Source organism: Carcharhinus amblyrhynchos, unplaced genomic scaffold, assembly GCF_965287045.1.
Source record: "Carcharhinus amblyrhynchos unplaced genomic scaffold, sCarAmb.v2.hapA chromosome_152, whole genome shotgun sequence".
NCBI lineage: Eukaryota > Metazoa > Chordata > Chondrichthyes > Carcharhiniformes > Carcharhinidae > Carcharhinus > Carcharhinus amblyrhynchos.
In genome coordinates this window covers 240,896-268,138 of record NW_027649892.1, presented here as the reverse complement: position 1 = coordinate 268,138, position 27,243 = coordinate 240,896, and the positions used below count along the sequence as shown (strand labels likewise).

The 27,243-nt window shown below is 44.1% G+C and overlaps 1 protein-coding gene across 1 annotated transcript in view; it reads right to left on the bottom strand.

Moving 5' to 3' along the window:
* Positions 1–27,243, bottom strand: part of LOC145338712 (lamin-B3-like) — a 41,910-nt gene that overhangs the window by 2,181 nt on the left and 12,486 nt on the right. The window contains exons 3-6 of the mRNA XM_080183111.1: positions 14,142–14,267; positions 9,201–9,421; positions 6,799–7,012; positions 2,093–2,200 (exon numbers count right to left, since the gene is read on the bottom strand). Coding sequence (XP_080039237.1) covers positions 2,093–2,200; positions 6,799–7,012; positions 9,201–9,421; positions 14,142–14,267 — 669 coding nt within the window. The remainder of the gene's footprint in view (positions 1–2,092; positions 2,201–6,798; positions 7,013–9,200; positions 9,422–14,141; positions 14,268–27,243) is intronic.

Genomic DNA, 27,243 nt, shown 5'->3' with positions numbered 1-27,243 from the left:
ATGGTCATTGATGGAGGAGTTTGGAGTTATGGGACTTCTAATGAATGAGGATTGTAGTTCTTGATATCGCACTCAGATGGACAGCCCAGACACAGAGGCACGTTCTACGTTCCCACCCACCTCCCTTTACCTTGCTCCAGCAGTTTGCCTACTCTACACATCCTCTGTTTCATTCTAGTGCGCTAGTCTGTTATGCACCCATATCTGGGAGTAACTGGCTTGTGCTTTGAAGTAGGAATTGAATTCCTGCAGCACTTGCCACACTGCTTGCTCCAGATTTCAGCAACTTACAAAAAAAAAAATCAGAAAACACCAAACACTGTTAGAATGGTAACAACAAGCAAAAGAAAATTAACCAAGTAGTTGATGATCTGTTTAAATAGGTGAAGTCCCATTGTGACAATACTGTGCCTTTAAAAAAATGTATTCCTATCATGCTTCTGGTGGGGAGTAGGTTTAAAATTCAACTCTGTTTACGCAATGCTGCACCAATCAGCGCACATGTTGAGAATGCAGGCTTATAATTGATCTTAGTTGATAGGGTTTTTGTTTTAATCTGAGTCAATGCATTTTTATTTTTTTTTCCTGCCTGGGGTTTCAAAGTCAGGTTCAGTTAGGCTGCTTAAAAAGAGACAGATGTGCTGACGGCCTACAGGGAAAAGGAGGCAGTTTCGACTTGGTTCTAAAAGAACCAAGTGGTTTTTCACTCTTTCTCTCTCTATGTCTGGTGGCTACTGATTTGGAGCTGTCAGAAGACAGGTGTCTCTCTCTCTCTGGGTTTGGGGGAAGAAAACATAAACCTGTTTTGTTTGTCAACTGATTTTGAAGAGGAATTTAAGTCTCTGTGGGGAACACTGTTTAAGTTGGAACTAATAGAGATAGATTAGTAGTTTAAAAAAATGTATGTTGTCATGTTTTAGTATTTCAATTGATAAAAGTTAAGCTGAGATTTCATAGAATCCCGAATGCAGAAAGAGGCCATTTGGCCCATTGAGTCAGCACAGACAACAATCCCACCCAGGCCCTATACTGTAACCCCACATGATAACCCCTGTAACCTACACATCCTGGGATACTAAGGGGCAATTTAGCATGGCCAATGTGCCTAACCTGTGCATCTTTGGACAGTGGGAGGAAACCCCCACGCAGACACAGGGAGAATGTGCAAACTCCACATAGACAGTGACCCAAGCCAGAAATCATCCCCAGCACCGTGAGGCAACAGTGCTAACCACTCTGCCACTGTGCCGCCCCTAATTCATTCATTATAATTCAACTCTATCGTTAAAAAAAGTTGATTTCATAAAGCTTCCTAGTGTGTCAATAGGATCATACTTGGAGTGAAACACCTTATCTTCAACTAGTGCCAAGATAAAAAAAAGTTTTAGGTAAAGTCAGGCTTCAGAACATACTTTGAGGTTTCTGCTCAGATAGCCGAACCCCACCCTGCTGCTGAATATCTGGCATGTAAAAAAAAGTCAGCATTTAATCAAATGTACATGCAATGGAAAGGAAAGGACCTCTTTTCTGTGCTGTAAAACGGAGTCAGCATGCTTTACATGCTACAGACCTTTCCTGGATCAACAAACGTATTTTCATTAGAGATCTCTCTTTTTTAAACACATTTTCTGGGTGGGTAGTCACTGCAGAAGCACTAATGCCCACACACGTGCCACTTTGGAGCTTTAAGGACACTTGCAGCACACAAAAGAATGGGTGCCAACAAGTCCAATCCACTGCTATTTGATTTTTGTAAAAGGTAACAATTTTTGACGAAATTCCCACGTTACAATCTTTTTTACAATTACAAACCCCCTTTCTCATGTTAGGCAGCTACTGGGGAAAAAAAAAGGCTAGGAAAAAAGATGCAAGGAAATTATTACAAGATGAATCCATCTAAATTCAGTTGATAGTTGGAAACTCAGGGAAATTCATCAGTTACCCTGATACCTACATTACTCACAGCATTCTTGGAGCGTGGAGTTTCCATGCAATTGAACAAGTGATTGCTCTCACGTTTCCATTAAAGTACATTGTATACTGCTAAAAACTGTTTGCATTGAAAGCATTACAGCTCTCGGTGAATACTTACTTTTACTGCTTGGCCAGCTTTAAGTGTAAAATGTGGAGGAAACCTGTATGTAAGCGCGGGCACATCGTCGAATTGTCTTACTATGGTCCATCCACTTAATGACTGATCCTACAAGGATATAACAAAATTTGGAAGTTTAATGTTTATTAAAACAATAACAATTTCAAAGAATTCTTCCAGTGAAGGAGGAGGCCATTCAGCCCATCTAGACTGCACCAACTCTCCAACAGAGCATCTCACCCGTGTCCTGTCCCTGTAACTCTCCATATTTATCCCGCTAATTCCTCCAGCCTATACATCTTGGGACACTAATTTCTGCGCAAGACTAATTTTTCACACAGTTTTCAGAGAATATAAAATACCTTTCATTAAAACTTGTAATGTGTTCTAATTTTTTAAAAAAATAACTCAATTAGAGCAGGCATGTTACCTTTGTTACATGTAATGTGTAATAGTTACTTTACAATACTCAAAAAACAGTATAGCTTCTGCCATTGTACTAGATAGCAGTGTTCAAGACACAAGTTATTGGCAAAAGCTCATTTCACCCCAATCCCATAAGAACATAAGAAGTAGGAGCAGGAGTAGGCCATCTAGCCCTTCGAGCCTGCCCTGCCATTCAATAAGATCATGGCTGATCTGAAGTGGCTCAGTTCCACTTTCCCGCTTTCTCCCCATAACCCTTAATTCCGTTGTTGACCAAAAACCTATTGACCCGTGGCCTAAATATATTTAGCGAGGTAGCCTCCACCACTTCAACGGGCAGAGAATTCCAGAGATTCACCACCCTTTGAGTGAAGAAGTTTCTCCTCAACTCCGATCTAAACTGCCCCCGCCTTATCTTGAGGCTGTGCCCTCTAGTCCTGCTGTCCTTTCTGAGCGGGAAGAATCTCTCTACCTCTACCGTATCGATCCCTTTCATTATCTTGTACGTCTCTGTAAGTTACCCCCTCATCCTTCTGAACTCCAACGAGTACAGACCCAGTCTATTTAGTCTCTCTTCATAGTCTAACCCTCTCAACTCCAATATCAGCCTAGTGAACCTCCTCTGCACGCCCTCCAAGGCCAAAATATCCTTGCGCAAGTGTGGCGACCAAAACTGCACACAGTACTCCAGCTGCGGCCTCACCAATGCCCTGTACAGTTGCAGCAAGCCCTCCCTGCTTTTATATTCTATCCCCCTCGCTATAAAGGCCAGCATCCCATTTGCCTTCTTGATCACCTGCTGCACCTGCAGACTGGGATTTTGCGAGTCATGCACAAGGACCCCCAGGTCCCTCTGCACCGTAGCATGCTGCAGCTTTTCGCCCTTTAAATAGTAATCCCTCCTACTATTATTCCTGCCAAAGTGGATAACCTCACACTTGCAACATTGTACTCCATCTGCCAGGTCCTCACCCACTCGCTCAGCCTATCTAGATCCCTCTGCAGACTTTCCACACCCTCCGCACAATTTGCTTTTCCACTCATCTTTGTGTCATCAGCAAATTTCGTCACCCTACACTCAGCCCTCTCCTCCAGTTCATCTTTATAGATGGTAAATAGCTGAGGCCCCAGCACCAATCCCTGCGGCACTCCACTAGTCACCAACCGCCAACCAGAATAGCACCCGTTGATACCAACTCTCTGCTTCCTATTAGACAACCAATCCTCTATCTACGCTAACACCTAACCCCCAACTCCATGCCCCCTAACCTTCTGAAGCAACCTTTTGTGTGGCACCTTATCAAACACCTTTTGAAAATCGAGAAACACCATATCCACCGGTTCCCCTCTGTCTACTGCACTAGTCACATCCTCATAGAAATCCAATAAATTTGTCAAACACGACTTCCCCTTAACGAATCTGTGCTGCGTCTGCTCTATCAAACAATTCTTCTCAAGGTGCCTTGCTATTTCTTCTTTGATGGCGGATTCAAGCATTTTTCCAACAACAAACGTTAAACTAACCAGCCTATAATTCCCTGCCTTTTGCCTGCTACCTTTTTTAACCAGCGGCGTAACATTAGCCGTTTTCCAATCTTCCGACACTTCCCTGGCGTGAGCAAGTGGGAAGGGGACAGAGAGAGAGGCAATGGCCGAGAGCAGAGAGGGGGAACAGCGAGCACCAACCGACTGAGTTTTAAAAAAATTGTCCAGTGAAGTTTGGTAAATAATCACTAAGGCATCTACTATCACCTCTGCCATTTCCTTCAGAACCCTGGGATGCATTCCATCCGGTCCTGGGGACTTGTCCACCATCAGTCCCGCTAGTCGATCAAGCACTACCTCTCTAGTGATAGTGATCGCATTCAGGCCCTCAACTCCTACCATCCTTCTATCTTTAATACCCGGCAAACTATTCGCATCCTCCTCCGTGAAGACCGAGGCAAAAAAATTATTTAAGGCCTCAGCCATTTCCTCATCCCCCACCACTAAATTTCCCCTCTCATCTTCTAAGGGTCCAACATTCACTCCAGCCAGCCTCCTCCTCTTTATATATTTATAAAAACTCTTACTGTCCTTTTTTATATTTAGTGCTAGTTTAGCTTCATAGTCTATCCTTCCTTTCTTTATCAACTTCTTCGTCAATCTTTGTTGATTTTTAAACCTCTCCCAATCTTCTACTCGCCCACTACTTTTAGCCACTCTAAATGCATCAGCTTTTAATTTAATACTCTCCTTTATTTCCTTCGATAACCACAGCTGATTATCCCTTCTCCTACCATCCTTCTTTACCATTGGAATATATTTCTGCTGAGCACCAAAAAAGATCTCCTTAAAGATCCTCCACTGTTCCTCAGCAGTCCTACCGACCAATCTGCGCCCCCAATCTACTTTCGCCAATTCCTCTCTCATCCCATTGTACTCCCCTCTGTTCAAACAGAGGACACAGGTCCGGGATCCTACTTTCTCATCCTCCACCTGCATCAAAAACTCAACCATACAATGATCGCTCTTCCCAAGAGGATCCCTCACAACAAGATCCCAAATTCTTCCTACCTCGTTACACAACACTAGATCTAAGATAGCTCGCTCCCTCATCAGTTCCATTACATACCGTTCAAGGAAACTATCCCGGCAGCATTCCAAGAACTCTTCCTTAAGCCCACCGCGTCCGACATGGGTCAACCAATCAATATGTAGATAATTATCGCTGTTCCATTTCTGCACACATCATTTATTTGCTTGTTTATAGCCCGCCCCATCTCCAAATTATTATTTGGGGGCCTATAGACCACACCCACCAGCGTCTTCCTCTCCTTACTGTTCCTTATCTCCACCCACAACGATTCCACGTTTTGCTCTTTGGAGCCTATATCTTCCCTTACTATCGCCCTGATATTATCCTTAATCAGCAGAGCTACCCCTCCCCTTTTTTCCTCCCTTCTATCCTTCCTAAACACTTGATACCCCTGGACATTCAGCTCCCAGTCCCTGTCACCCTGCAACCACGTTTCCGTAACGGCCACCAGATCATATCCATTTGTGCCGATCTGCGGCACTAGCTCATTCACTTTGTCCCGAATGCTTCGTGCATTCAGATAAAGTGTCTTTATCCTAGCCTTTATCTGTACCCTATTTGAAGGAACGCTACCAACCTTTCTCATGCCCCCTTCTCCCTTTATTATTGGGTCATCCTAAACATTTTCCCGTGCCCGTACCCTCTCTTTTACTTTAGACATTGTAATTTCTCCTACCCCTGCACCCTCCCCCCCCACTAATTAGTTTAAAACCCTATCTACAGTCCTAGTTGTACGATTCACCAGGACTCTGGTCCCAGCACGGTTCAGACCAAGACCATCCCATCTGCCCCAACCCTTGTTCTGTTCCTTGTGCACAAAGACCAAATTGGTCTAAACATCCTGGCCCACCCTAAAGACCAATAAAGCAACAGCTCTTTTCTGATATAAACAGAAATCTGCAGAGGATTTAAGCAAATTACTGCAGATGCTGGAATCTGAAACCAAAAGAGAAAATGCTGGAAAATCTTAGCAGGTCTGGCAGCATCTGTAAGGAGAGAAAACAGCTGATGTTTTGAGTCCAGACAACCCTTTGTAAGGTGGCTTTGACTAAGGGCCATCTGGACTCGAAACATTAACTCTTTTTCTCCTTACAGATATTGCCAGACCTGCTGAGATTTTCCTCTAGTCTTAGTCTGCAGAGAATTTGTACATCTCGAGTCTCAGTAAGTCAAAGAATCCATACAGTGCAGATTAGGCCATTCAGCCAATCGAGTATGCACCAACAACAATCCCACCCAGGCCCTATCCCTGTAACCCCACGTGTGCGCCAATTTAACGTGGTCAGTCCGCCTAACCCGAAGGAAACTGGAGCACCCGGAGGAAAGCCAGGCAAACTCGGGGAGAACATAGACTTCACACAGACAGTCACTTGGGGCTGTAATCGAACCCGAGTCCCTGGCACTGTGAGCCAGCAGTGCTAACCACAGTGCCACCCTATACTGTGCTGGACAAAAAATCCAACATGCTTACTATTTCGTCTTGAAGGAATAAAGAAACAACGAAGAAGTCATTCTACTGCACACGTCAACAGCATCAGGTGATGACGCAAAGCCAATTAATTTGGTGGAAGGATAAGATGATACGCGCCATTCAGAGATCTTACGCTTAAAGCACTGACTTAGTTAACAAATCACCAATGGCTACATACAATTGCATTTCAGATGTCCCTAAAAAGGCATCAAACTCTAGATGGGCCTTTACCCTATCAGAAGTATTCTTCACTTTGACAAATTTTCCTTCACCATCAACTTCTTCCAAGGTAATTTTTCCGACAGTAATCACATGTTCGTGCATTCCATAATCATTGCCGGCACTTTCGTCAAGGTACAGCCTCCGCTTTGTTCCTCGGTTTGAAGTGATGCGCCTCGGAGTGGATGGCACATTGCGTGAAGACGGGCCGGGAGTCAAGTCAAGTCTGTAATATTGGACAGTGTGGAAGGTGTTAATAAATGTTTGATTCAACATGGAAATTTACCAATTTCATTTTCTCACATCTGCACTGTGTAAACACAGAAGCGCTCAATAAAAACAAACCACACTGCAGTGTGAATAACCTTTCCCTGCACCTCCGACACAATGAGGTTGGACACCCATTCCTTAACAGCAGAGGGACTTTTACACTTTTCATTTTTCTGTTTTGAAGGAAATTTTGATCCAGTCTAAGAATATGCTGGCCCCACTGCCACCCCCCACCACTGGAGTTAAATACTTGATCCCACTTCTCTCCACTTTCCATACATCTTTTCATAGTTATCAGTGATTTCCTTATAAAGAACACAGAACAACACAGCACGGGAAACAGGCCCTTCGACCCAACGAGCCCGCGTCGCCATTTCAACATTGAGAGTCCCCTCTCCACCCATGACCCTTGTCTATGCTTATGGCATTCCACATTGGAAACCAGATTGGCAGGGACACTAATTTAGGGACAATTTGTTACACCAATCAGGCTAAGAGCACATCTTTGGGGTGTGGGAGGAAACCGGAGCACCTGGAGAAAACCCACGCAAGCACGGGGAGAATGTGCAAATTCCCACAGACACTGGCCCAAATCCATGTATCTGCACAGCAAACAGTGATAGTCACTGAGCTGTCGTGTTGCCCAGCATCTGGTCCAGTTTAAGCGTACACTAACGATGTGAAGCACTGGGCTACTCTTGAAACATCCAAGAACAGCCCACGCACGACCCACAGCGTGTATGCCCCTTGTTGGACAACAAGGCAGACCGAATCACCTGTGGATTAAAAGAGAAAAACATCCCACTTAAATGTTATCACTGACTCAAAGATGTGAAGGTTAGGCGGACTGGCCATGCTAAATTGTCCCTTAGTGTCAGGGGGATTAGCAGGGTAAATACGTGAAGTTGTGGAGATACATTTATTTATTAGGGTCACAAGTGGGCTGATATTAACATTGCAATGAAGTTACTGTGAAAATCCCCTCATCAACACACCCCGGTGCCTGTTCGGATACACGGAGGGAGAATTTAGCATGGCCAATGCACCTAACCAGCACGTCTTTCAGACTGTGGGAGGAAACCAAAGCACCGAGAGGAAATACACACAGACATGGGAGAATGTGCAAAATCTGCACAAACACTGACTCAAGCTGGGAACTGAGCCTGCATCCTTAGCGCTGTGAGGTAGCAGTGCTAACCACTGTGCCACCGTGCCGCCCACAAACTGTTCATAATCTCACTTAGTGATTACAATATGGATGAGTGAAAAAGTAAGGCAGAGTTCTGATGAGAATACGACAGTCCATGATTTGAGGGTGGGGATATATTGACTGATACAAGTATATTGTGGATAACATGGTGGCAACAGTGGTTAGCACTGCTGCCTCACAGCGTCATGGAGCTCGGTTCAATTCTGGCCTTGGGTCATTCTCTGTGTGGAGTTTGCATGTTCTCCCCATGTCTGTGTGGGTTTCCTCTGGGTGCTCTGGTTTCCTCCCACAGTTCAAAGATGTGTGGGTCATGTGGATTGGCCATGCTAAAATTGCCCTTTAGTGTCAAGGGGACTAGCAGGGTAAATATGAGGTGTTACAGGATAGGGTGGAGGTTGTCGTTTGTACAGTTCAATGACCTGAATGGCCTCCTTCTGCACTGTAGGGATTCTACGAAAACCTGATTATTGGGCTGGAAAAACTGGATCATCTTATATGTTGAGTTGACTTATACATCACAACTGATTTGATTTATTGTCACGTGTTAACATAAAAGTATTGTTTCTTGCGCTCTATACAGACAAAGCATATTGTTCATAGAGAAGGAAATGAGAGATTGTAGAATGTAGTGTCACAGTAATAGCTAGTGTGTAGAGAAAGATCAACTTAATGCAAAGTAAGTCCATTCAGAAGTCTGACAGCAGCAAAGAAGAAGTTGTTTTTGAGTCAGTTGGCATGTGACCCCAGACTTTTGTATGTTTTTCCTGACAGAAGGTGATGGAAGAGAGAATGTCTGAGGTGCGCGCCGTCCTTAATTATGCCAGCTGCTTTTCCGAGGCAGCAGCAAATGTAGACAGAGTCAACGGATGGGAGGCTGGTTTATACCGAACAATGCAATTTAAGGTGAACAAAGCAGAAATCGCAAAGAACTTGCCTTTGTTCCTCTCCTTCCACCATCTTCCGGTAAGCAGCTAGCTCCATATCCAATGCCAGGTTCACGCCAACTAGGTCATTGTACTCTTCCGTCTGTTTCTGCAACTTCTCACGAATTTCAGCGATTTCATCGATTTTCTCCTCCATCTGCCGTTGGTTCTTTGCCTTCTCACGATCTAACATCGCCTCTAGATCCTGAGTGTCCCTTTGCAGAACAGAATTCTGAGCAAATAAAAGAAAGAAAAGGGAGAATAACAAAGAGAACAAAAACAACAGTGAAAATGCCTCGAAAACGAAGCTTCCCTCTTGTGGTCATATTCAAGCCCCAACTGAATCTTTTTGAGAAATGCATCTGGAGAAGCAAAAACTATTCCAACTAGGTTTTTTTCATTTTTAACTCAATTTGAGAAAATATCTTGGGAAAGTGCAGCAGTGTTAAGCAATAATAAAGTGCTTTCATAAATGTGAAAAAACCCATATAGTTTCTGAATTTGGTCAAAATGAGGAAGATTATCCCAAACACATACATTTCTTACTTTTATTTATTACAGAGGATTCAAAATCCAATCATACATTCACTCCATCCCTTTGACAATCAGAAATTGGATGCAATTTTATTTTCCCACAAGTGTCAGAGACACATTAACAGAGGATGTGACTTAAACCAGACCTTAAACACCAAGACTAAAGGCACCCCATCAACGAAAGAGTGTAAAGAGCTAGTTCTCCTATAGTTACTGGTTATTTATTCAAATCTTACTTAATGAGTTGAAGAATTAGCTCTCTGCTGTTGATAACCCCAATGAACTCCCTCTTATTGCAAACCCAGCACAAGATCAACCTGATATGTTTTTCACTTGTGCAACAAGGGCGTCACTATCTGGCCAGTTTTCATTTCCCACCCACAGTTGCCCAAGGGCAACGGTTTCATGATCATTAGAGACTGTCCAGATTTTTATCGAGTTAAAATTTTACCATCTGCTGTGGTGGGATTCGAACCCAGGTCCCCAGAAAAATTAAGCTGGGTCTCTGGGTTACTGGTCCTGGTGACAGTACCACTATACCACTGCCTCCCCCATTGTGAGGCACAGTGACATCCCCCACCCCACCAGTGATCACTAACCAGCACCACACATCCAAAGCACTGATAAATCAGATAACAAGATTGGCCAGATTCAACTCAGCAATCTGAGAGACACAAAAAGCACACAATAGGTGGCAGACTGAGATGATGCATTAAAAAAATGCTTCAATTTGTTAGTTCTTGTAGCCGCCTTGAAAGCTTCTTACGGACCAGTAGATAGCTGTCACCCTCAGTTGAGAATTCCTACATCATTTTGTCCAATTTATTGCAGTACATTCAAAACTCAAGCATATCTGGTTATCAAAATGTTCATTCACAGAATCTCCACAGTGCAGAAGGAGGCCATTCAGCCCAATGAGCCTGTATCAACTCTCCAATAAAGCATCTTAGCCAGGCCCAATCCCCATAACCCCATGTATTTACCCTCACTGATCCCCTAACCAACATGTCTTTGGGACAATATGGGGCAACTCCGCGGGACAATTTAGCACGGCCAATCCACCAAACCCACACATCTTTGGATTAAGAGAGGAAACCATAGCACCTGGAGGAAACACACGCAGACATGGGGAGATTGTGTAAACTCCACAGAGACACCCAAGACAGGAATCGAACCTGGGTCCTTGCTGCTGCGAGAGTGCAGTGCTAACCACCATGTCACCCAATTAATATCCAAAGAGAATTTATCCTCTGCTCAGAATAAGTAACTATACAGATTTCAAAAGAATCAAGGGCAAGCAAAGAAACGAAATTTAAGCAATAGATAATGGGCTGTTAACGCGCAAATAAGTGCGGCGTGTAGGAATGGGACGGCAGTAGTTATGGGGGATTTCAATCTGCATATTGATTGGTCGACCCATGTTGGACGAGGTGGGCTCGAGGAGGAGTTCTTGGAATGCTGCCGGGATAGTTTCCTGGAACAGTGTGTGTTGGAGCCGACGAGGGAGCGAGCTATCTTGGATCTGGTGCTATGTAATGAGGCGGGTAGAATTAGGGACCTTGAGGTGAAGGATCCTCTTGGAGAGAGTGATCATTGTATGGTGGAGTTTCTGTTGCAGATGGAGGAGGAGAAAGTGGGTTCCCGGACACGTGTCCTTTGTTTGAATAGAGGGGAGTATGGTAGGATGAGAGAAGAATTGGCGAATGTGGACTGGGGGAGTGCGTTGGAAGGTAGGTCTGCTGAGGAGCAGTGGAGGATCTTTAAGGAGATCTTTCTTGGTGCTCAGCAGAAATTTATTCCGATGGTCAAAAAGGACAGTAGGAAGAGAGGTAATAAGCCGTGGATAACGAAGGAGGTGAAGGAAAGTGTTAAATTAAAAGCGGAGGAATTTAGAGTAGCTAAGAGCAGTGGGCGAGAAGAGGATTGGGAAAGGTTTAAATGTCAACAAAGATTGACAAAAAAGTTGATAAAGGAGGGTAGAAGAAGCTATGAAGCTGGGCTAGCACTTAATATAAAAAAGGATAGCAAGAGTTTTTATAAATATATAAAAAGGAAGAGGCTGGCTAGGGTGAACGTTGGTCCCTTAGCGGATGAGAAAGGGGACCTAGTGGTAGGGGATGGGGATATGGCTAAGGTCTTGAATAACTTTTTTGTTTCTGTCTTCACGGAGGAGGACGTGAATAATTTGCCGGGTGTTAGCGATGGAAAGGTGGTAGGACTGGAGGGTCTTAATGACATTACTGTTACTAGAGAGGTGGTGCGCGACAGACTGGAGGGGCTGATTGTGGACAAGTCCCCAGGACCGGATGGAATGCATCCGAGGGTTCTGAAAGAAATGGCGGAGGTGATAGTGGATGCCTTGGTGGTTATTTTCCAGACGTCGCTGGATTCCGGGGAAGTGCCGGAGGATTGGAAAACGGCTAATGTTACGCCGTTGTTTAAGAAGGGTGCCAGGCAAAAGGCGGGGAATTACAGGCCGGTTAGTTTAACGTCTGTGGTAGGTAAAATGTTAGAATCCGTCATTAAGGAGGAAATTGCGAGGCATCTTGAAGGGAATTGCTTGATAGAGCAGACGCAACACGGTTTCATTAAAGGGAAGTCGTGTCTGACAAATTTACTGGAGTTCTATGAGGATGTGTCTAGGGCGGTGGATAGAGGAGAGCCGGTGGATGTGGTCTTTCTGGATTTTCAGAAGGCGTTTGATAAGGTACCTCACAAGAGGTTACTGCAGAAGGTCAGAGGACATGGAGTTGGGGGTAGGGTGTTAGCGTGGATAGAGGATTGGTTGTCAAATAGGAGGCAGAGAGTGGGGGTCAATGGGTGCTATTCGGATTGGCGGTTGGTGACTAGTGGAGTGCCCCAGGGGTCGGTGCTGGGGCCTCAGCTATTTACCATTTATATAGATGATCTGGAGGAGGGAACCGAGTGTAGGGTGTCGAAATTTGCTGATGACACCAAGATTGGGGGAAAGGCAAATTGTGCGGAGGGTGTGGAGAGTCTGCAGAAGGATCTAGATAGGCTGGGCGAATGGGCCAGGAAATGGCAAATGGAATTTAATGTTGGCAAGTGTGAGGTGGTCCACTTTGGTAGGAAGAATGGTAGGAAGGACTATTACTTACGTGGCGAAAAACTGCAGCAGGCGACAGTGCAGAGGGACCTCGGGGTCCTTGTGCATGAGTCGCAAAAACCCAGCCTGCAGGTGCAGCAGGTGGTCAGGAAGGCGAATGGGATGCTGGCCTTCATAGCGAGGGGGATTGAATATAAAAGTAGGGAGGTCTTGCTGCAGCTGTATAGGGCATTGGTGAGGCCGCAGCTGGAGTACTGTGTGCAGTTTTGGGCGCCGCACCTGCGCAAGGATATTTTGGCCTTGGAGGGAGTGCAGAGGAGGTTTACTAGGCTGATACCGGAGTTGAGGGGGTTGAGCTATGAGGAGAGGCTGAATAAACTAGGCTTGTACTCGTTAGAGTTTAGAAGAATGAGGGGAGATCTCATTGAGACGTATAAGATGATGAATGGGATGGATAGGATAGAGGTGGAAAGACTCTTCCCGCTCAAAAAAGACAGTAGGACTAGGGGGCACAGCCTCAAGATAAAGGGGGGGCAGTTCAGAACGGAGTTGAGGAGGAACTTCTTCACTCAAAGGGTGGTGAATCTCTGGAATTCTCTGCCCGTTGAAGTGGTGGAGGCTGCCTCGCTAAATATTTTTAAGAAGCGGGTTGATGGGTTTTTGATAAGAGAGGGGATTAAGGGTTATGGGGAGAGGGCGGGAAAGTGGAACTGAGCCACGACAGATCAGCCATGATCTTATTGAATGGCGGGGCAGGCTCGAAGGGCCAGATGGCCTACTCCTGCTCCTATTTCTTATGTTCTTATTATGTTCTTATAATGAACTGGAAATCAGGCCCTAAGGGATCTTAAAAGCAAGTTAAAAAGTAACTCTCAAATTAAATATATAAAAGTGATACTTCCAGGGATCTGGGGAAGGGCAGGAACATAGGAATAGGATTAGACCATTCAGCCCATATTCTCACTTAGTGAGACCATGGCTGATTTGTGGCATAACTCCAAATATCTGCCCCCGGCCCATATCCCTCAATAACTTTTTGGTAAGCAAAGGTATCTGTCGCAGATTTAAAATTAGCAACTGATCTAGCATTGACAGCCGTTTGTAGAAAGGATTTCCAAACCTCCGGCACCCTGTACATGTAGAAATACTTCCTAACATCTCTCCTGAATGACTGTTCCTAATTTCTAGACAATGTCTCCTAGTTCTGGGATTGCTAACTCTTCCCAAAGAGCTGATACTGGCAAAATAGGCCAAATAGCTTCCTTCTGTGCTGCATGATCACTCTATTGTTCTAAGTTTCCACCCCACAAGTTCTGGTTGCTTGCTCGTTTTGAATAGACGGAGGTTTTACCTTACTGCGACATTCACGCAGCTCCGATAATACAGAATCCACCCTTCCTCTTGCCGCTGTCGTTTCTCCCCTTGCAGTTTCAGCCAGCTCCCTGTTCCTTGCAGCAGACTGTTGGCAACTCTCCAGCTGTTATACAGAGAGAAAGAAAGAGATCAGTGAGAATGAGGGGGAAGAAAATAAATTGCTGGTTCCAAATTGTGCATGATGTTCCGACAATACACTCTACAACAGTACTATGTTTCAAACACGTCCAATGTGCAACAACTTGGGATTTCCTGAGGGCACAAAAAACGCGATATGTTGCATGTTTTTTTGAAATACCTCTGCTTTAGCTTATAAGCTGTAGCTCAGTTGGCTGTACTCTCAGAGTCTCAAGTCTGTGTGTTCAAGTTTCATTCCAAGACTCCAGCACAAAAATCAGGGCTTACATTCCAGTGCAACACTGAGGGAATGCTGCCCTGCCAGAGGGGCTGTTTTTCAGCTGCGACATTAAGTCAAGGTCCAACGTATTCTCTCATTTGACAGAAAAGATGTTAAGGTGCTCTTGTTCTGAGCCCAATTGATTTAATACTGGACAGATCCCAGAACAAAACCTGGCCTGATAGATCCTAACTTTTTGCTTTTGAAACTTTGTAGGAAAGTTACTGAACAAGTTCACAAGAGTCTGCTGATGGACTTTTAACATAGAGGATAAAAGATTTATGAAGGAAATTGAACGTTACATCAGATAGAATGGTTGGAAAGATCTCAACACAAACATAAGATCAGAGAATCCCTACAGTGCTGAAGAAGGCCATTCAACCCATCGAGTCTGCACCAAACACAATCCTATTCAGGCTCAAGACCTGTAACCTCACATATTTACCCTGCTAATCCCTTGACATTGGGGTCAATTTAGCATGGCCAATTGTCCTAACGTGCACATCTTTGGAGTGTGGGAGGAAACCGGAGCACCTGGAGGAAACCCAAGCAGACATGGGGGGAAAGTGCAAATGCCACACAGATAGTGACCCGAGGCCACAAACGAATCCGGGTCCCTTGCGCTGTAAGGCAGCAGTGCTAACGACTGTGCCATCATGCCACCCTAAAGATGATGATTCAATTTTCCAATATTCCTGCACCCAACAATGGCTGGAATTCTACAATTATTCACACAGACAGGATTCTCGGACATGACCAGAGAATCTCAATGCTAGCAAGCAATGCTCCACCTCCCACTGGTGGGAAACACGTAACTAGGAGGCCAGAGAATCTCACCCAATCTCTTTACAGGCACAGAAACCAGTGAAGGGCTACCAACATCTTGACACAAATGCTTGGGACTGGCGCACATGCAAATGGCTCTCTTTTGGCGAGTTCCTGAGCTGACACACACCCAACTCACATCTCTCCCCAGGTGACACCCAAAATCAACTGCAGTTTAAGCTCACTCTTTCAGCAGCAGCACTGTTAAATTGATCACCTTAGCGAGTCCTATAACTGATTATCCAGTTAACTACTGGCCCACTAGCCTTGTACTTTTCCCTTCTAAAGAGCTGAGAAATCCAAGTCTTCACTCTCTAACACACATGGAACTCTTCCCCATCTCTGTCGCGTGATACTGTCACTAGGCAAGGCCAGTTTTTCCGACTTTGCTTTTTTCCCCCCAAATCATTAAATTTCTGAAGCCTTTTAACCCATCCCTTTCACTTCAGAGATTGAAAGACCTCGTATAGATTTATCATATACACATGCATTTACCATATATAATAAAGATTAGCATATGTATTAATATACATTTATCATATGTTTTTAATAACCAAACCCAAAAACTGATCTTTCAACATAAATCCATTTTCTAGGAACCTAAGCCCTTAAATCACCTCCATGGAACTGAAATCCACCTGCCTTCCTTAACATAAAAGCACATATACAAAAGCATATATATGAAATTATATATTGTTCACACTCTTTCAGAAAACAGGAGATTTTCCCAACGTTCTGGCCAATAATTATCCCTCAATCAACATCACAAATACAAACTGTGCATTCATTATTACATTGCTGTTTGAGAGAGCTTGCTGTGTATAAATTGACTGCCATATTTCTGATGTTACGACAGTGCTACACCTAAAGAGTAGGTCATTTACTGTAACGTACTTTGAGATGTTCAGCAATCACCCCATAAATATGCAAGTCTTTCTTTCTTTTAATTATATGCCAGGATTGACATGGGACAGGATAGAAAGAGCTTGCAACTTTAACAAACGCATGGTGCGGCAAGGCTTGAGTCACCGTCTGTGTGGAGTTTGCACATTCTCCCAGTCTCTGTGTGGGTTTCCTCCAGGTGCTTTGATTTCTTCCCACATTCCAAAGATGTGTGGGTTAGGTAGATAGGCCATGCTAAAATTGCCCCTTAGTGTCAGGGGGACTAGCTAGGGTAAATGCATGGGGTTATGGGGATAGGGCCTGGGGCGGGGATTATGGTTGGTGCAGACTCGATGGGTCAAATGGCCTACTTATGCACTGTAGGATTCTATAATTAACTTTACAGTTAATGATGTATTTTTGTTGTAGTATCACAACCATAAAGTAGTAAAGGAAACAATTTGCATACAAAGTCCCACAAATTACAATGATGTAATAATGGGCTATTTTATTGATCGTAGAGTAAATACCTGGGGCCAGTGATCACCTTTGTTTTTTAAAGCTCACTAAAAGCAGACTATGATTATCTAAACTGGGACAATCAAAGTAAGTAAACACACACACACACCTTTTAGATACAAACCTCATTCATCACGGGCAGGGAAAGAACACAAATTCTGTCGGTGAAATTGTCCTTTGAGTTTCACTAGTTTGTTGCTATATGATAGATGTGTTTTTATTGCAGTGATAGATTATAGCACTTTGTCTCTACAAATCAATAACTTAGCCAATCGTAAAAGCATTGCAACTTATGGGACCATGTGTGCAAACTGATTGTTAGATTACTTCACTTCATGGTTGTGATAATCACAACAAAAATACAACATTAACTGTAAAGTTCCTTGAATTTGTCTAAGTTGCAAGTTCTTTCTACCCTCAGATACCAAAGCAGTTTATATCCAAATATAGAAGACTTGGACTATATCCAGGCTTGGGTTAACAAGAGGGAAGTAACATTTCCACACAATGACCATCTCCAACAAGAGACAATCCAACTATTCCCCCCACTCTTTCACATTCAATTGCACTATTATCGCTGAACCCTCCCTGCCTTTTATCAACATCCTGGGGATTATCATGGACTAGAAATTGAACCGTACTAAATGCTGTGGCTCCAAGAGTACCTTAAAGGCTGAGAATCCAGCAGTTGTAACTCATCTCCTAACTCCCCAAACCCTGTTCACCATCTACAAGGTTCAAGTCAGGAACGTGATGGACAATGCTCCACTTGCTTGGATGAGTGCAGCTCGAGAGGCAGCTGGACATGACCCTTGCAGCTAAAGGGATCAAGGGGTTTGGAGAGAAAGTGGAAGTGGTGATGAATGGTGATGCAGGCTCAAAGGGCTGAATGGCCTACTCCTGCACCTAATTTCTATGTTTCCAGCAACACTCAAGAAGCTCAACACCATCCAGGGCAAATAAACCGATTTGGTTGACACCTCATCCAACACCTTCTGCATTCACTCCCTCCACCAATAACACTCAATGGCAGCAGTGTGCACCATCTACAAGATGCTCTACAGGAATTCAAAGCCCCTTCAACAGTGCCAATCAAACCTGCCACGTCTATCAGCTAGCAGTCATTGACAACAGATACAGCAGAACCCCACCACCTGCACCCCTCCAAACCACTCACCATCCTGACTTCGAATATATCACTGTTCCTTTACTGTAGCTGGGTCAAAATCCTGAAACTCCAGAAGCTCATCAGCACCTTCTCAAGGACAATTAGTGATGAGCATTAAATCCTGGCCTAGGCACTGCCTCAACAATATTTTAAGTTTGGTCAGCTGCAATGTATCTTGCAACCACATTTCCAGGAAGGTAATTCTCTAGTGAGCTTGAACTTGGAACAGATTGGGGGCATCCCTTCTCCTACTGTCAAGATATTGCTATATATTATCTTGACTTTTTAGATAAAGGGCAGCTGGCTCGATGGAACTGTAAATCATAGAATCCCTGCTGTGCAGAAGGTGACCATTTGGCCCATCACATCTGCACCAATTCTGCAACACTTCATCCCACCCAGGCCATTTCCCCATAGCCCTACATGTTTACCCCAGCAATTCCCCTAACCTTGGGACAATTTAGCATAGCCAATCTAACCCACGCAAAACAGCTTCTTGCTGTTATTTTAAAAGCTGGCAACAAAATGACTTCCTCGCTACATGACTTGCACAAGCTTAAAGTTATTTTTCCAAAAAGGGGTGGAGGATTGATTCCACATCTTGCCTTGTCCTTTGATGTCTTGAAATTCACACAGCCACATTTGAATCGGGGACCCCCGTAATGTATGTTGATGGGATCCATTCACATTCATTTAACAAAGAGTTTCAATGTTTCACAATGGACAAAAGAAATAATACCACTGGCTCAGATGCTACAATTCATTGTCCATCCTCAAACAAAGGATGTGTGAATTCCCCAATAGCTGTGGCATATTTATTTAGGTATTCACTGGAGAACGAGGACAATCTGGAGCTTGAAATGCCAAAGATCAAATGATTTCCAATGGCCATTTTAATCGTGTGTGTTCAAAATTGATTGAAAGTCCAATTTACAAGAGCACAAAGTTTACTTTTATTGAGAAAAATAATTTTAGGAGCAGGTGGATGGTATTTCCAAACCGACCCCCCTCCCCCCTCCCCCCTACACCATATTTCACGTGGTATAATGAACCACATTGCCTATCCAAACGGGCTCAGCAACATAGAAAAACAGTAGGAAAGTTCCAAAATTCCCACCCCAGCAATGAATCCTGCATGCAGGCTAACGACCCACACTCTTATCCCGGGATCATAACAGTCCCATATCACAGGAGTGGGGATGGGAGTCCCAGAGTCAGATCCCATTCACCATTTTTAAGTCCTCCCCCACCTCCGGCCTCTGGACAGATATATTAAAACCTGGTAACATTCTGATAAATCTTTACTGGACATCTCCAAATCTACTATAATCTCCTCAAGGTGTGCTGCCCAGAACTGACCACATACTGCCATTGAGGTCTAACCAGAATTTTATACATTGACCACGTAGTGTAACAGCCACCCCACTGTACAACAATTCCTTCGAAAAAGGGGCAAACACATTGCTTTTTGTACCCGTTCACTAGTTTCTATTGATTTTTGTACATGGAGCTCTAGATGTCTCTGCTCCTCCACAGTTCCTAGATTTTTTACTGTCTAGAAAATACCTTATGAATGCGAACATGTTGAAGCAAAAATACTGTTGATGCTCTAAACCCAAGATACAAACAAAATGTTGGAAATATGGAGCGGGTCCGATATTTTTGGCGATAGAAACAGCATCAGTGTTGGAGGGCGATAGTCTCTGATCAAATCTGGGCATTGTCTCAGCAGTCACATGTACAAACATGAACACTCTGTTTGCTGTTTACAGAGTTTCCATTGTATGATTCATTTCCTTTCGCTATAACTATTACATGATGTGATTCAGCAACTGTGCACATAGAATATCCAGTAGAGTAGAAATGTTATATTCCTGCTTGGGAGTTTTAAGAGCTGTAAGATCAGAGGATATGAACTGCAGGTGGAGGAGAATAGAAACCCCACAGTACAGAAGGAGGCCATTCAGCCCATTGAGTCTGCACCAACCACAATCCCACCCAGGCCCTACTCCCATATCCCTACATATCTACCCACTGATCCCTCTAACCTACGCATCCCAGAACACTAAGAGGCAATTTCAGCATGGCCAATCAACCTAACCCGCACATCTCTGGACTGTGGGAGGAAACCAGAGTACCCGGAGGAAACCCACGCAGACACGAGGAGAATGTGCAAACTCCACACAGACAGGGACCCAAGTCGGGAATCGAACCCAGGTCCCTGGAGCTGTGAAGCAGCAGTGCTAACCACTGTGCTATCGCGCTGCCCGAGAATAAATTAAACATGAAACATTATTTCAGCGGGGGCATGTTAAATCGATAATAAAGTCCCGAGGAAGATAATGGACACGCTCCATTATCAGCTATATGGACATACGGCTGATTTTGCCTCAGGCGGGTTAAAGGTAAATCGCGATGTGTGTCGGTTTGCCTGACATGCTGCCGCTTGCATGTCACTTTTCCCAAAAGGTGGCTTCTTGGGAAAGAATACCATCCGCTCCGCAGTGACCCATAGCAACAACAGGCCATCAGTCCCGTTGAGAGGGGAGAGCACTGCAGAGACAAGTAGAAGAGTACGAGGGCACCTCAACATGGAACTGCCCTCAGGAAGAGATAAATACAAGAGACCCAAAGCTGGTATGGCCATCGGATTGGAGGGAAAACTCCCCATGGGAAGAATCAGCAGGTTGGGGGAGGGGGAAGGTTGGGGGGTGGTGCAGCCTTTCACCCCACATGGCCCGACCATCTTTTTTTTTTAAACTCATTGATTTGTGGGACATGGGCGTCGCTGGCTGGCCAGCATTTATTGCCCATCCCTCGTTGCCCGAGGGCAGTTGAGAGTCACATTGCTGTGGCTCGAGAGTCACATGTAGGCCAAACCAGGTAAGGACGGCAGATTTCCTTCCCCAAAGGGCATTAGTGAACCAGATGGGTTTTTCTGATAATCGACAATGGTTTCACGGTCATCAGTAGATTCTTAATTCCAGACTTTAAAAAAAAAATCAAATTCCACCATTTGCCATGGTGGGATTTGAACCCGGGTTCCCAAAACATTAGCTGAGTTTCTGAATTAGTCGTCTAACAACAATATCATTAGGCCATCGCCTCCCCAATGGGATTCTGGCCTTTGCCCCAGGAGAGCGGCCTCTGCTCACCACAGATACCACTCTGTCATACAACACTGCCACACAATGCCCCCTAAGTGGGGCTTCAATTGTCCCAACTCGCTGATCCCTTCCACAAACAGCCAGCTGGCCTGTATTCCAGCCCACACCAAGGAAGTCTGCCGGAATACGTCACGGAGATGTCCCCATGTGGCGTCCTGCCTCTCCAAAGGGAAATACAGCCCTAGGATTACAGAGACCAACAGCAGGGCAAATAATAATGGAAAATGTTGGAAATAGTCAGCAGGTCTCGCAGCACTTGCGGCGAAAGAATCAGAATTTACGCATTTACATCGGGGTGGGGTGAGACACAGATTTCGGGACTTTCGGGGTCGGTCAGTCACTCATTGGGACGTTCATCAAACCATCTTGCATGGAGATAGGTTTCCTTTCCAATTGAAAATGTCAGTGACTTGGTTTAGTCACGTATTAATATACAGTGAAAAGTGTTGTTTTCTTGCATGCTATAAAGATAAAGCATACAGTTCATAGAGAAGGAGAGAGTGCAGAGCGTAGTGTTACAGTCATAGCTAGGACGGAGAGCTAAGTGTGAGGTAGTTCCATTCAAAAGTGGCTTCTTGCAGCTGAAATACCAATCAAAAGCCTTCCAACTTGGAAAGATCGTCAAGCCACGATGATGGGCAAATAACAAGCAGCATAAGGTGCCCACTCACCAACATTTTCAAAACTTTAAAAAAAGGCACTTATCAACATTCCTGATGAACCCACCTGCTACACAGGGGTTGGTAGTCCTGCCACTCTGAACCCACCTCCTCTAATAAGAATGGCATTGGGAAACTGGCATGCCAACCTGCACCAACCAGTGTTTCCAGGTCCCTGTCTACATCCACTCTCGCACCCAAAAATTCAGTTCATACTTTCCATCGGAACTGGGAGAAGTTAGAAATGTTAGAAAAGGGGAATTTCACAGTAACTTCATTGCAGTGTTAATGTAAGCCTTACTTATAAATAAATAAGATGAACTGTATTAGGCTTTGAATGAGTGCAAAGGGAGATGATGGACAAGCAACAGAAAGGAGGCTCTGCGATTGGGTGCAGGGCAATAAAGATTAAATGACAGCAGAGTTCATGGTGTTGAGGATTGGTAATGAGTCAAGTAGTGTTAACTTTATTTCTCTTTCCAGAAATATTGCCAGATCTGCTGGGCATTTCCAGCATTTTCTGTTTTATTGCCACCATTTAGTTTCTCACCAATTGAAAAATATTCCAACTGCAGTACATAAACTCACATTCACCGACATCATGCTGCAGATTTGCCACATTCTTGCCTACTTGCGTAATCTGTCATATTCCTTTGCAGACTCTGTGTCTAGAGGTGGTGTGAATGGCAGAATCTTGAACAGCTGCCATCAGAAAACCAAAGTGAAAAGGAAATAAAGAGAAACAAGAGAAAAACAAACCCACTGATGGAAAGGAAGCAAAATGTGTCAGAGGTTATGATTCAAAATTGTTGGGCCCTAGAAGGCCATGAAGTGCCCAGTCAAGAGGTGCACTGCCACTGAGCTGTGTTGGAACATGGTAGCAGGTCAAGGCAGGAAGGTCCGAGTGGGAGCAAGGTAGAGAATTGAAATGACCTGCTCAAAGGAAGCTCACACTTGTGGACTGAGCAGAAGTGTTCTGCAAAGTGGTCGCTCACTTTGTGCTTAGTCTCCCCAGGGTAGAGGAGGCCACATTGTAATCAGAGAATACAGTCTGCTAAGTGGCCAAAAGTACAATCAAATGACTGTTTCACTTGAAAAGAGTGTTTGAGATCTTGGATGAAGAAAAAGGAGAAAGTCAAATCGGATGTGTTACACCTCTACCACTTGCATGGAAAGGGCACAGAGAGGTGACTGAGGAGTTGACCAGATTGCCGTAGATGGAATGGTCCCCCTTCAGGATGCTAAAAACGAAAGGGGAAGACTGTAATGTCTTAGTTACATCAGCAGTTGTGTGTTTTAACAAAACAAAAAGACGTGGTTTACACACGTACATTCAAACTAATAGGTTTTACTGAAGGATGTTCACTGCACCACAGAATACAAACCTAGCAGCCTCTGCAAGCAGCCGAATAATATCACCATCAAATGATATGATCAGCTCTTGAAGCAATCTGCAACCCTTTTAAAAATGTAACTAAGGGGCAGCACAGTAGTTAGCACTGCTGCCTCACAGCGCCAGAGACCCAGGGTTCGATTCCCGGCTTGGGTCACTGTCTGTGTGGAGTTTGCACATTCTCCCCATGTCTGCGTGGGTTTCTTCCGGGTGTTCTGGTTTCTTCCCACAGTCCAAAAGACATGCTGGTTAGGTGCATTGGCCATGCTAAATTCTCACTCAGTGTACCCAAACAGGCGCTGGAATGTGGCGACTAGGGAATTTTCACAATTACTGCACTGCAGTGTGAATGTAAGCTTACACTAATAAATAAACTTTAAAACGTGGTGGGGGCATCACCTTGGTGATGGAAAAATGGCAGATGATGATCCATTGAAAATGGAGGCTGGTGGAGTGGATTGAGAGGTCAAGGGGAACCCTATCATGCTTTTGGGAAAGAGTGATTCCCACACTAACTGCTTTTCAATTACAATGGTTATGGAAGTGGGGAGGTTGGATTGGAGTCCTCCACATTTCTCATTGCTGTTGACCTGAAACATTAAAATTACTCCTCACTTCAGACTCTGCCAAACCTGTTGGGTAATTTTTGTTTTTTGATCAACATTTAACAGTTTCTCACAATTTAGAAGATATCCTGTTTTTCTACGCTTCCTACTGAAGTGAATAACCTCACATTTCCCGACATTACAATCCATCTGCTGCCTTCTTGCCAATTTGTGTAATCTATCACTACTGTTTTCCAAACACTGTCTCCATCTTACTTTGTCACTAGCTTTACATCTTCAGCAATCTTGGATAAGTTACACATAGTTCTTTCATCAAATGCATTAATGCAGAGAGTGAAGTAGCCGAGACCCCAGTTATTGAAAATAAAGCTTCTATAGGGCCACTCAGGAGTTACGGATATAGGTGAGGCAACCATATTTTTGAACCAGTAGTGGCAGAAGCCCTGGAACAACCCTATTAATGATGCCCTCCCAGTGATCACAGTATAAAATTCATTGCAACCTAATTTTTTTTAGGGTGGAGTGGGGGGTGGGTTGGAGGAGGTTGAAGAGTAAAGGGTTAAATTAAGGGGAGAAAAAGAATCTGGACACATGGTTTCCAAACCAATGGAAATCACCGAGTTTCCACCTTCATTAGATGGGGCAGCAGTTAACACTGCTGCCTCACAGCGCTGGAGTCCCAGATTCAATACCCAGCTTGGGTCACTGTCTGTGTGGAGTTTGCATGTTCTCCTAGTGTCTGCGTGGGTTTCCTCACACAGTCCAAAGATGTGTGGGTGAGATAGATTGGCAATACTTTGTGTCAGGGGGACTAACTAAGGTAAATACATGGGGCTATGGGGATACGGTCTGGGTGGGATTGCGATTGGTGCAGAATCAATGGGCCAAATGGCCTCCTTCACTGTCAGGTTCTATGATATTTAAATTTTTGACAATCTCTTCCAGATCATTTAAAATGTTTGAATACAGTATGGAAACACCAAAACAATTTATTCTTTTTTCCTGCTGCCTGATAATAGTGAAGCATCAATGGAAAGGTTGCCTTACAACATAGATATTGATATAAACAAGGCCCTGAAAGAAATCACTCCTATCACCATCAGGTGGAGTATATGGAAACTTGCCTCTACGGGGCTACGTAACAAGTTTGCCAATTAATAATGACAGGAAGAATTGACAGGGCCAGCAATCTCCCGACAGCACAGCTGATGTCACTGCAAGGTCAACCCAGTCCATAATGTGCCAAGACAGTTAGCACTATCGCATCAAGATTGATTCTGCTCCAAGCACATCTTGATGACTTGACAGTAAAAGAAATCAGCGACAAGTAACGCAGGAATTTCAGAATCAATTCAAATGGCTTTGCTTCTTATCCTATCCCTTCAGTCATTGCTCTCTCGGAGTGACTTGGTGCTTCTGTTCTTGGCATCTCTGCATTTCTACATCTGATAGTCTTTACAAAGTTGGATTTATTCCCCTCAGGCTTTTCCAATTCTATAAGGTACCTCTTTCTACAGTAGAGGTGACAAACACACAACTGTGCTCATGCATCCGAGAATGGGAGAAGAGTATTCTGCTATGAGTGAACCACAGTGAGGACAGCAGTATGACAGAGCATACATCATGAGACAATATTTACCTCCCTCTTTGTAAGGAATTAACAGTCTGACAATATTGAAAATGATTGTCCTGTGACAAAGGCCTAGGGTACATTAACGCCATCATCAATGTTTTCCGACAATCCACCCATGATCTCAACTCGAGAGTAAATCACTGTTCCTTCACTGTCACTTGGTCAGAGCTCCCTAACTAATAGCATTTTGGAACAACCTTCACCGTATAGACTGCCGAGGTTCACGAAGGTGTGGTTTACTTCTAAAGGGCAACTAGGCACAGGCAATGAACAGCAGCTCTGCTGACCCTGTCTGCATGTTGATGGTTTGCACGGTGGCAGTGGTTTGCACTGCTGCCTCACAGCACCAGACACCAGGATTCGATTCCAGGCTTGGGTCACTGTCTGTGTGGAGTTTGCACATTGTCCCCGTGTCTGTGTGGGTTTCGTCCGGGTGGTCCAGTTTCCTCCCACAGTCCAAAATTGTGCAGGTTAGGTGCATTGGCCATGCTAGATTGACCCCAGTTTTGGAGGCGGGGGGGGTGTTGTTTAACAGGGTAAACAGGTGGGGTTACAGGACACAGGACCTGGGTGAGGTTGCTGTCAGTACAGGCTCAATGGGCTGAATGTTCTGTAGGGATTCTATGATTAAAAGAAAACAACAAACTGAAACAATTTTAATGTAATTTTCTGATTACACACACATTGATTTTCACAAATAAAGAATCAAATTTGCTATATCTATAACGAAAGCCTTTTACAATACTCCAGTCAAAGGTGACCTTTCTTGAAAAAGCAGTGGGCGCCACTGCTCCATGTCTGCACTAGTTTGCTGAGTAGTGGCTCCCACACCTATGCAAAATAAGTCATATTCAAGTGGACTGAATGAACCAATGCCGTTTACTAATCGATTGAAAGTTGCACACAACGTGGTGAAATGCTTTATACTGCAGCTACATTTGCGTTGGACGTCCCGAAAGAGGGAGCATGCAGAGTTCACGAGCATCACCGAGGTCTTTGGTAGGGACTAGGGTGTATTACTGACCCTTTTAGTTTGATGTTTAAGTTTCATTTGTGATTTGTTTTTGTTGAAGGCAGTTGCCCTTTAAGGGGCTGACCCTTCTTAACTATATCCCTCAGTTTATTTTAGTTTAGTTTAGTGGGAATGCTTCGCACTAATGTTTTTAAGTTAAAAATATTGATCTTTAACATGGCAGAGAAAAGGAAAAAATTATGTGACAACCAAACTTATGGTGACAGAAGTTTCTGAAAACTAAAGGACAGCAGCAACAGAAGATAAAAGCAATATACTGCAGATGCTGGAAAACAGAAAATTCTGGAAAATTTCAGCAGGTCTGACAGCATCTGTGGAGAGAGAATAGAGCCAATGTTAAGTTTGGATGACCCTTCATCAGAGCTCAGTAGAAGATGTTTTGTAAATTTTGATTTGATTCGTCACTTGTTTTGGTACACAGTGAAAAGTATTGTTTCTTGCGCACTATACAGACAAAGCATACCATTCATAGAGCACATGTGGGGTAAGGAATGGAGAGGGTGCAGAATGTAGTGTTACACTCATAGCTAGAGTGTAGAGGAAGGTCAGCTTAAAAGAAGGTAGGTCCACTCAAAAGTGTGGCAGCAGCAGGGGAGAAACTGTTCTTCAGTCAGTTGGTATGTGACCTCGGACTTTTGTATTTTTTTTGAGGACAGTGACTCAGCCTCAATATAGTTACGTAAATGCAACAACGCTCTTAAAACTCAAGTTTATAATTGCTAAAAATGAATGAAAGTTCTCCTTTTTACCTTCATTAATTAAAATAAATACCATTGAAGTGCAGCATTTCCAAAGTAGGCATTATTGTCCCCAATGTGTCTGGAAAAGATGTTCTTA